Source organism: Marmota marmota, unplaced genomic scaffold (assembly GCF_001458135.2).
Source record: "Marmota marmota marmota unplaced genomic scaffold, marMar, whole genome shotgun sequence".
In the NCBI taxonomy this organism is placed as follows: Eukaryota; Metazoa; Chordata; class Mammalia; order Rodentia; family Sciuridae; genus Marmota; species Marmota marmota.
Genome location: NW_026000057.1, coordinates 31,371,795 through 31,383,870, shown reverse-complemented (window position 1 = coordinate 31,383,870; position 12,076 = coordinate 31,371,795). Strand labels below are relative to the sequence as shown.

The 12,076-nt window shown below is 34.4% G+C and overlaps 1 protein-coding gene across 2 annotated transcripts in view; it reads left to right on the top strand.

Annotated features, from left to right (window-relative positions):
- The window catches only part of Ppp3ca (protein phosphatase 3 catalytic subunit alpha), a 160,596-nt gene that overhangs the window by 124,862 nt on the left and 23,658 nt on the right, over positions 1 to 12,076 (top strand). For both annotated transcript variants that reach the window (XM_015484599.2, XM_048813662.1), the window contains exons 8-9: positions 1,273 to 1,398; positions 3,813 to 3,887. In XM_015484599.2, coding sequence (XP_015340085.2) covers positions 1,273 to 1,398; positions 3,813 to 3,887 — 201 coding nt within the window. The remainder of the gene's footprint in view (positions 1 to 1,272; positions 1,399 to 3,812; positions 3,888 to 12,076) is intronic.

The window sequence follows — 12,076 nt, the reverse complement described above, 5'->3', positions numbered from 1 at the left end:
AAAAAAAAAAAAAAAAAAAAAAAAAAGAGGATGACTCCCTCTATATTAATGTTGACTGTAGTAGCCGAATGTGTTATTCCCAAAGTTTGTGATTCTTTGTTCCCTGGAACCATTGTCATGCACCAGGTATTTAATTCAAAGCAAAGCCCTTATTGTGCGTAAGTAGGAGCTTAGTCAATCGGAAGCTGCTGAAAACATCAACATTGTCATCAGGCTGCAGTATGATACACATAGTAACCAACTCACAGAAAACTATATATCTTTTCTATACTCCATGTAGATCCAGACCACCTGAAGGATTGTGTGTACACTAAGCCACAATTACACAGAGGCATTGCCAATCTGGCCTGCATCTAGATCAGAGATGAACAGGGTGATGAAAAGTACCAAGAAATGATCTCACATTTCTTGTTGAAGTTCAAGGAAATTTAGAATAGTTTGCTTGAAAAAAAATTGTAAGAGAAAATGAAGATTTGTCTCTACCTTCTGAGCACTGGCACTGAGTAAGGTGATATGTGGGAAACAAAGGCTATAAAGCTTGTTGTGTGGTACTTGTCTTTAAAGACAGTGGGAGAAAGAACATGTGTTCACAGGATACCTGTGATTAAAGCCAAGTGATAAATACAATATAGGGGTATAAATCAAGTGTTTCTGGAAGCAGAGTGAAACATGCAGGTTTGATTTTGTAAGTCATCCATTCTATGCCTTTTTTCAAAAGTCAAGGATAGGGTCAGCAGCATATCATTTTATGTAGGATGCAATCCAAACATTTGATTAAGTCAGAAAAGCAATCTAATTTAAACTATTTTGTACAACTATTGTGAGTTCTACAAAACAAAAGGTTTGCTTTTTTTAACAGAAATTCGATTCAAATATTTGAGGAGATTATTAAATTATTCCTAACTAACTTAGCCATGCCACCTTTTTTCTTGTCATCGGGTATTAAATAAGAGTGGAATGTTCTTGGCTGCAAGAGCAGGCTGATACAATTCCCAACAGACATTTGATTAACTGTTTTATATAAATATTTGCCCAATTATGATGCTGCTTCATATTTACTATTCACATATTGTGCAGAAACACATTACAGTGGGTACAGCTTAAGTCCATAAGTAGTTTAAGTACTCAGGATTGATAAAGCAATTTGGTTTGATGTTTTGGAACTTAAGTCAAATAATTGAGTTTTCGTAATCAACTAAACCATGTATAGAAGCAGAAACGTGCTGTGAATCTAACATGCTTCTTTCTGTTTTTTTTTTCTGTTGTTTTTAGCTGCAGTATTGAAGTATGAGAACAACGTTATGAATATCAGGCAATTCAACTGCTCTCCCCATCCATACTGGCTTCCAAATTTCATGGATGTTTTCACTTGGTCCCTGCCATTTGTTGGGGAAAAAGGTGTGTTGTACAATCTTGAGAGGTCCTTAACCAGATGGCATATAATGGGAAGAGAGGAGATTTGTTCTGTTTTAATAGGAAGTGTTCAGAAACAGAAATCCTTTGGTCTACCCAGTAAAATGACAAGCTGGGCCATGAGAGAAGACATTCAAAATTGTGTAACTGTGTTTATATTAACAATATACAATGAATGAGTTAACAGGAAATGAGGAATATATTAGGAGAACTCATAAGAATTCATTAGGAGAATTCATTAGAATATTAGGAGAACTCATAAAGTCTCATTAGAATAATCTAACTTAAAAATAGTAGGAATATAGCTTTAGCTGGTTTCAACATACTTTTGTGAGTAATGGTCATGGTACTGGTAGCACTTAATGGCCACCATATTTTGAAGAGTAGCTCAAAAAACAATTAAAAGAGTAGTTCATTAAAAATATATTGAGCATTAGTGTGTTACAAGGTAGGAACAGGGAGACAAATTTACATTTGAAAACTTGTGTATTAACTTGACCCAATTTTTCAGAAATTGGCTTTTTCTCCTTTTTTTTCCTCCCTTTTTCTCTCTCTCCTTTTTTCTCCTCTCTGGCTCCTGTCCTTCCTATCTCTCTTTCTTCCTTTCTTCATTCCTTCCTTCTTTTCTTTTTTGTTTTACTTTTATATATTCCTAAACCTCAGAAAAAAACCATGAACATTTAGTCATGAGGCCTCACAGTGACAGACAGATCATTCCTAATGCATCTTCTCACGTACCTCACAAGGACACAAGTGGGTTTGTAATAAAGATTAGAGTTTCCACGTGTTTCAGAAAAACAGGGTGTGCTGTGGGGAGCTTTAGAGAAGAGCTACACATCTTTCTGAAGCCCCATAATATTTGAGTGTGTGTGTGTATATATATATATATATCACAAACCAAATTGTGAGTGGTCAGTGAAAAATTCTTCCCTTTAGAAACCAAAATAAGTCACAAGTACATTTTCATAATGTCCTGCCAGTGCTACATTGGATGCTTTCTTGCATTGCTCAAATTGCAACACCTGGTAAAATTGTCTCTTGGATCCTCCGGAAATCAAAGCAGCTTGAATCCTGATAACTATTGGATGCTCTTGAACACACTTGAGTTGAATGGCTTCCATTAATTATTCAAATTTTGACCATGTATTATAAAACGACACACTAATATATTAGTAAAGCTAATTCATTTTTTTATTATGAAACTGAACCTCTGCATTAATTTTGGCTCCACTGCGGTTTTACTTTATCTTCAAGAACTTTTTTTTAAAATATCATATTACTTTTATTTTATTTTTTATTATTATTTTTATACGTGTGATGCTGAGGATCGAATCCAGGGCCTCACACTTGCAAGACAAGAGCTCTACTACTGAGCCAAAGCCCCAACCCTCATATTACTTTTAAAAGTAACTTTTAAAGAATTAGTGTGCAACTTTCTCTTCATATGTATGATAAAACTCAACTGTGCCCGACTGGTGGCACACACACATATAATCCCAGTGACTAGAGAGACTGAGGCAGGAAGATTACAAATTGGAGATCAGGCTGGACAATTTAGGGAGACACTGTCTCATAAAGCAGGGTTGGGGGGATAGTCTGAGGATGTAGCTCAATGATAAAGCACCCTGGGCTCATCCCCCAGTAAAATAAATAAATAGAAAAGAAAGAAAGTAACTCAACCTAATTTCAAAAAATATTAAATGTAATACCATTTACATTAGTGTAAGAATAATACAGCACTAATTTCCTGAGTATGTGTATAATACTTTTATTTTTGTAAGCCTATTGTAATATACTTAACTAAATTTCTGATTAAACTATAACTAAGTTATTTTAAAGCCATTTTTGGAAAATTTCTAACATTCTTCTTGAAGATTTATGTTTTCAAAACAACTTCAAATGTATTAATTCATCAATCTAAAATTTTTATTAAGTACAAGGCCACATACCTGTCATTGTGCTGGGCTCTCTGGAGGAGTAAAAAAAAATTAAAAATGAAATCTGAATTTACTTAGTCCCTACTGAACAGAAGTTTGTAATCTAATCTAGATCACGCAGAATCATTTTGCAAATAAATAAAAAATTAAAAAATAACTACTTGCATCTTCAAAGATTTATATGATATTCATATTCATATACTTGACTTATCCATTTTCTATTGACCTTCAGCTGAAATATATTAGCAGTACATTTCATAGGGATGAGATAATAACTTGATAAACATACAGTCTACATAAAATCAAAAAGTCTGTGTCTTTTATGATGTGGATTTTATATAGACTGCTTTGCAAGTGATTCTGTATACTGAGAATCTCCTGTACTAAACTTGTTGATTTACAATATCAGAGTAGTAATTAAGGTTATAACAAAATCTGGATTTTATTTTCTTTCCTGTCCAGTGACTGAGATGCTGGTAAATGTCCTCAACATCTGCTCAGATGATGAACTGGGGTCAGAAGAAGATGGATTTGATGGTAAGAGTCCTGGGTCTTTGTACTAATGCTATTTCCCAGGTAAATTACTTGGCAATTCAATGCTCACCCTAAGCATACGTTTCTGAGATTTGGGTTATGTTTAAATCTCAACATACTATTGAGATTGAAAAATATAATTTTATTTTCTATTTTCTTTAAAAAACATAAGAAACAAAAACCATGAGAGAATTGTTCCATTGCTTTGAAGATATTGTTTAAATAGTAAACTCCCTTAAAAACCATCTTTCAGCTGGCACATTTGTAATCCTAGCTTCTCAGGAGACAGGAGGCTCATGAGTTTGAGGTCAGCCTCTCACAATGTCATGAGACTGTCTCAAAGTAAAACATTAAAAAAGAAAAAGGACCTGGGATGGAGCTTATTGGTAAACCCTGGGTTTAATCCCCAGTACTGATAAGAACCATGTCTCTGTAGCTCTTATTGCTAATGAGTTTTTTTGACATCCTTAAAAAAGATATCATCCTTTATCTCTGGCAGATATTACCATCAACTGAGCGGTTTTTGAATTGTCTGTTAGTGGGGTTGTTCCTGTCAGTTATTAACATTTTGATGTTTAAGATAAAAGAAGGCATTTATCTATTAGTACTTATGTCAGCCCCAATAGTTTTTTTATATCTGTAGTAATAAGTATGAATAAGCTATGAGAGGTTTTCTGTTATTGTGATTTTTTTTTTAATTTGGTATTCAGTTATCCTGAAAGAGTGTACTTTTTCTACAAAAGACAAAGATCCGTGAGGTTAAAATGAAGGGAAAAAAATTTCTCTGGGTCTTACAAAAGTATACCTAAATGAATGGAAATAAACAACAATGTAGAGTTGAAATGTGCAAGAGTGAATTTCATTTTCACAAACATTTAGTAAGTTCCTCCTCTGCATAGGTCACTCCAGGTTCCAAGAAGCCTTCGACACCTATTTGTTAAAGAGATTGCAGTCTGGTTAGGGATGTGTAAACAGATAATGTCTATAAACTAAGACAAATAAAGTGAAGGTGGCAGAGGGAAACTAGATGTTATGGTGAATTTAAGTAGTTAACATGCCATTAACAACTGCACTTGGGTAAAATGAAAAGAGAATGAAGCCCTTTCTAAAATTTAGTATCTGAGTGGCCTGATTTAATATTTACTTGATCTTGATGCCAGTCAAAGCTTTAAATACAAAATACCTAAGTTTCAGGCAAAAATAAAATAAAACTCATGCATTTATATAAATAGAGCCTAAATAAATAAATAAATAAAAGTCATGCAGTTATATACAGTTTATATACATAAATATAAATTTCTCAATTTTTCCCAACATCTTATACTCACCCTCCTTTCTGTAACTTCTCTTGTCTTCATTATGTGTTCCTGTATATTATTTTTGAAGCATATACCACATTTCAAGGACATGGGGATGTGCACTATAGAGAAGGAAAGAGAAAATGGAGATGATAAATAAAGTTTTATTAAGATTACTAAGAATAGTCATGAGAACTTAAGCAAATCTGTTGATATGTTTTGAAATTTGCAGGAAATCAATGGACATTTTGCATTTCATCTAGATTCTAGATGCTTCATGTTATAGCCAAGTTTGCTATAGTTATCTTTGTAATTTTTTTTTATTTGTTCTTTTTTTAACTTTTTCTTGGATAGTGTTATCACTTAAAAGATAATATATTCACAATGGCAGAAACTTCTTTCCTAAGGGAAGAACACTAACATCAACATTTTCTAGTAGCTGCTTCTCACTATTCCTTTTACCCTTGTAAAGGTGGACAGGTGTGATAGCCCTGCTCACCCATCAAGAGGGTCACAATGGATAATCCTATGACAAAAGTCAGGTCCACAAAAGAAAAGCATAACGTATTTATTTAAGCAAAGTTTTGTGTTACATGGGAGACAACAGAAATAAAGACCCAGAAAGACAAGGAAAAAATGCCTGTTTTTATGTTGGGGTCCAGTGAGGCATGGGCAGCATATAAAAATGTGACTAGACAAAAGGATTTGATCAAATGGTAATGACTGAGGGGAAAAGCCCAACAAAGTCGGCCTGTTCAGATTGTTCCTGAATTCCTTTAGATTCCTTTCTCCTGCATACAGGGCAAGACCTCTGTGGAATGAGGGTCTTCAAAGTGTAAAGGAGACAGTAACTTTGCTAGGTTTTATGACTTGCTTTGGAGGAGGGCAATTCTGTTTTATATACTTCAGGGGAGAAGAAAGGGACGAGAGATAACAGGATGGGAGAAGGTCAGAAAGACCTTGATTCTGAGGCTTTGAACTGAGTGTCTCTCAGTTCAAAGTGTTGCATGCCAAGTTGTTACACTTCGGGGTGTGGTATTCTGAACACTGAAATCCTCAAAATTATTTACCATTAATACAGGAATACTTCCCTGTTAACAAATTTCTATTTTAGTCGAGTCCATTAGCCAATATATATATATATATATATATATATATAGAATAAGAACATAAAAATATATAATAATATAATATATAAGAATATAATATATAATATTTATGTATACAGAATACGTATGAGTGTGAAAAATAAGAATATAAGAATAATAATGTATAATAGAACTATGTAGGCATACATGTGTTTGTAATTATTTATGAACCCATTCACTCAGCAAATATGTACTGAGTGTCTATTATGTGTCATGTACTGTGGCCAAAAGTGCCTGCACATTTTAATGGCACAAGTTATTCCTGCAGATAAACATTACCAAGACTAACTCTGTGTCTACTTCACTTCCAGTCATCTCTCCTTATACACCCCTTCAATCACTTACATGAAAGGATATATTTTGACTTCCTCTGCTTTCAAATAATTACCTCCAATCAATGTGCCGTGCTCATCAGCAACTGGCTTGAAGCCTGTTAATTCCACTTATGGGAGTGCATTTCCTTTTTCAAGACCCTTGAAAGAATTGTTTCTTTCTGAGCACATTCCACTACCCTGAAGTCTGAGGTCAGTCCTGCAGAGAAATATGACTCTTCCCTGTCCAAGTGCAGGGTGGTAAATGGTCCCGATGACCTAACCCTGTCTTGCCAGCTGGCACACATGAGAACTGTGTTCTTTACTTTTTTCAGCTTTCTTCAGTGGTCCATTTCTGTCAACTTAAATATCAGTCAGTCCTTCCTTTTTCTGAACAGTTTCTTCTGCTTTAATACAGGTCATCTTCCTTGTCTGCATTTAGAATACAACTAATGTTTAAAATTTTGAAGCAATATTAATGCAGAATACTTAGAAGTGTTTAAGATACATTCAAAGTTCTACCTTTCTCTATATAATTGTTATCAGTTTGGGGATGAGAAGAAGGAGACAGACTTTTTAGGGGAGGTAGATGGCATTTCCTTGGTATCCTGTCTCTTGGATATAACATATTTTGCTTCATAGGTAGTATGGAAATTTTTCCCCCGTCTTTTATTTTCTTGTTCAAAATTTGTTGGTTTGTCTCCTATAAAAAGGCTAAAGAGGCATATTTACTTGATCTCTTGCTTTATGTCTTTAGTGTAGAAGTTATGGTAGGCAGGAGGAAAGAGATAGGCAGTTGAAAAGAGTCCCTCTGGCTGATGGGACACTCCAGCACCTGCTAGCACTACAGGTCCTGGTTTCCATTAGAAACACTGGATTCAAGTTTCTCAGAAAAAGAACCTCAAGGAAGTAAAGAAGAAAAACTACGTTTAACAAGGACAGGCTCCATATGCATCTAAAAATAGGTTTTGATTAAGAAGAAGCTGGTTCTATGGGGAAAAAATCTTAGGCTCTATTTTAGCCTTTTGTGAATAGTTTTCTCCTCTCTAAATAAGGTGATAATAAAACCCAAGATGGCTCTCTATGAAATTTGGAAACTATTATACGTAAAACATATAAAGAACATCCAGAATTTCCTAGCATTAGTACAGTCTTGTCTGCCAGCACTTAAATAGATGGTAGTTTAAGATCATGTCTAGTTAAACTGTTAAGGATTTCCAGATCCAGAATCTGAAATGGGCTAAAGTCAAAGCCAGCAGATGCTGCCCTCCTATTTCAAAGATTTGACCTCTAATTGACATTGATATTTTAGCTTAAGTCTTATAAATTTGCCCATTAAAGGGGGAGCTAATAATTTTTTTAAAGTTAGAAGTATATTCAGCTTAGTACATTGTACATGTTGATGTGAGCAATGAGGAAGAGACCTAGCACTTTATTCAACATGACATAAAAACCATCAGTTACTTCCAGAGTGCTCCAAGAACACCCTGAGCCTACCACAAATCTGACTCCCTTTGGAAATACAATTTGTTGAGCACATGTTTTGAAGTTGTCTTTTTTGTGGCATTATTTCCAACCTTGGGATAAAGTTCCAGTTCTTCCACCCTGCCCTTCCTAGGAGCAGTCTGCAGCCTGTCCCTGGGGGCTGGCCCTCTGCTTCTGCCTGCCAGGCTCCTCCTGTTGCCTGCATAGGTGCAACCAGGAGTCAGCAGACATCAAAGGACTTAATTAATGCTCTTCCTTAAGTTCCTATTTATTTTAAGTGGGGCCACCTCCTGGTGAGTCATCTATCAGGCCCTTCTCAAAATTTGTCCCATATCTGATGTCAACTAAAAAGTCCAAGGTAATAATGCCTTTACAGTCCATCATTTTTATTTGATGAGGTTGACTTCTTACTGTCTGCAGGGCTATAGCAAATAGGAATTCTCCTCATTCCCTTCAGCATCTGTCAACTTCCCTTTAGCATTTAATGGGGATGATATGTAAAGATGACAGAATTTAACACTTATGTGTTGGGCATCATTATAAGTTGTTTTAAGTGTCTTAGATAATTTATTAGGTAACATATTAACTGTAATCTTCAAAGCAGCTTTTTTATATAGGTGCTATTATTGTCCCTATTTTACATCTGAAGTGATTGAGTCTCAGCAAATTTAAAGGCTGAGTTCATAGAACTGGTAAAGGAACAGATGGAATTTAAACTAACATCTGCCTGGTTCTCAGACTCTTGATCTTTCCAATGTCTGAGACTACAAAAAATCAACAGGATGGGAAAAAATAAATAAACTAGTAAACTAGTAATTAAACAAAATATACTTTTTAGACTGTTTTGTTAAAAGTTTTATAAAATATTATGTAAGATTTTTAAAGAAATGGATTTCACACTATTCCTGCACATGAAACTCTGTGCAAATGAAATAGGTTTATTCTACTTGTTCAACCTCAGCCTAGTCTACAAAGTGAAGTGTTTCATCATGTTAAAAATTTAGGTATGTCTGAGCAGACAGAAAGTGATCTGGCTCACACAGTTTTCTGCTGTATTGAAACCACATCATGATTCTCTCATTAGTTTCTGCCTTACAAATGAAGGAATTTGATAGCCAATCTTGAGAAGAGTTGCTGTTTCAAATTGGCCTGTGGTTGGTTTTATATTTTTTATGTTGAAAATAAAAATACAAAACTTCTGTTATCTTGTGAAGTTTGGAAGCAGTTTAATGCCAATGAATGTCTTCTGCTGATCAAATTTATATGTATTGGGGTCTTTTTTTCCTGTTTCCACTTCTGATTTTGGATGATAAAATGACAGTCTGGTTTCAATTTAGGGTTGTTGTTCACCAGAACATTTTAGAGAAGAAAGAAACCTAAGTAGATGAATCTCATTTGGTAGTTAATCCTCATTAATGAAGAAGATTCATTTTAAACCAAGAAATAGGAAGAGATCCCAAAGTAGGGGGAAAGCAGACAGGATTGAAGCCATCTTCATCAAAAAGCTTTCTTTTCTTGTTTATTATTATAGTAAAGAAATCTGAATTAGTAGTAAGCCTTAGAATCCTAGAGATGATTTGGTGAGATAGGAATATGTATTTATCTGGGACTTTCTTTTAGGTCCTTAAAGTCATAGACTCTGAGACCATTTTTTTTAAAACATAAATTATGTTTGAGACTTTGATATATGATAAGTCTCACTAACCAGGAAAAGTTGTAACGGTGAAACTGAAATCCTGCAGAATTAGAAAGGAAAGAAAAAAATAATAAAAGCAATATATTGCAAGCCAAATATAATTCAGGCTGCCCTGGAAAGACAACATTGAATTAGAATTTATGTCTCTGTTTTCAACTAAAGAGCAAAACCACATGGTAGAGCTCTTATCCTTTGTCCACATTTTTGTCTTTTCCTCATGTTAACCACAGGGAAGTTATTGAATATGGGATGGGAGCCGATTTTTGTAAGCCTTTTGCAAAGCCATCTAAATTGTATACTAGAAAACTATCTTGCTTTAGGTTATTAGGTAATTCTTCATATCTAAATCACAGATTCCAGAGTGTCTCATCATTTGATTCTGTCTAGCTTTAAAAAGTCGTATAGAACTTTTTAAAGTGCAGTGTTGAGAATTAGTGGGACTAACATGGCATCTTATTGGTCCATGATAAGTGCCTCAGTAGGGATCTGGTCATATTATTTTCTACGAAAACTATATTTATTTGCCATGACAAATGTTTGACCTACTAAAAAGGCACTTAGCATCAATAACTCTCATGCAGAAATACATTGGGACACTAAAAGTAAAGGAATTTTACTTTTTTTACTTTGGCAAGAGCCAAAGTCAAATGATTATCTTTGGCAAATATCGACAACATCTAAATGTGATTGGTTAGTTTAAAAATCTAAGTGGAATGAATGAATTAAAGGTGAAAATTTCATTCTGGAAAGTTCCCTCTGCTTTGTGCATCTGGAAGTACAAAGAGCTATTAGTTTAGAGCTCTTCTTGTAGCTGTAATGACTGATTTTTTAGAGAAACTCATTTTAGCATCCTGTATTTCAGGTTCCTGGTCTGGGGGGAAAAAAAAAGGTATTATCCCAATGGTAATTAACAATTGGGGATCAATCCCAGAACTGTGTACCTGGTAGATAGGCACCTTACCACTGACCTACACCCCCAGCCCAGAATGTGATAAATTTTAATGTGGAAATTAAAATAGAGATATAAACACAAAATAACAATTTAAAAAAAAAGCTCCCCTGAGCAGCACAATGGTGATCTGGTCCTTATCCGGTTCATATTGATGTCTAACCTAAAGTTGTTCAGGAGACAAGTAGCATAATAAAATCAGTTTTTGAGAAAATGCTGCCTAGAAAAATGCTTTGTTCAAATGATTTGTTCAATTTCCATTGAACAAAGGATGAATAGGAGTATAATTTAGGAACTCAATAAAATATCTCCAAGTGGAGGTGCCTAGAATGAACAAAGATGGAGGTGCAAAAGAAATTAAAAAGGAGCTTTTCAAAAAAGCACTTTCTAATCACTTCACAGCATAAAATCCACAGGACTTAGACAAAGGTTAAGGGAAATGAGAGCTGATTTTGATGGTTCAAACCTAGGTGCCTAGGATAGCATTTATGGAAAAACTCACCAGTTTCAGGAGAAAGATGAGTTCTTAGGGACAGGAGTTTGGGTAGAACGGGCCTACATGTAACTCTGGAAGTGCCCAGACTGCATTTGGAAATGGAGTCTTGGAAATGGGAAAAAATCTGTGTGGGTGACAGAGCCTTGGAATTAAATCATAACTGAATCTATTAAAGGTGAATAGTCCTCCAAAATTGTGAATGTGGTAGGAAATATCCAAAAATTGAGGGGAAAAAAGACAAGCGAGTGAAGGAGAAAGTAGGATTGATCAGAGAGAAGGCACAAGAATCAGGAAAATGCAAAAACTGTGGCAGAAGCTACTTAAAAATGTGTACCCAATACAGAAAAATGAATCTGATCTATAAGTCTGACCAGAAAACGACATATAAAGACAGTGACTAAGGTTATCAGACATCAGATTATTGAAAATAGGCAAATAGCAAAATTTATTTTATTATTGTGAAAGCCCCAAAAGAATTGAAATAATCAGAAACAATAAAATGAATAAAATTCAGAATGTCTCAATTTTAACATGACATTTTAATTTTACATATTATATTTTTATTTCCATTTATTTATTAATAAATATTCACAGAATATCTCTTTTTCTGTGTATTCAGTAGTGAAAATAACACATGTATTCCTGCCTTCATCTGGTGAAGAGTCTAGTAGAACAAGAATTAGACCAATTTTAAACATGCTAGACATACAGAAGATTTAGAAGGTTTAGGGAATGATTATGGTAAAATCAGAATAAAGTATTTGATACCTAAAAGAAGAAGATGAAGGACATCTTTCTAGTATTTGTCT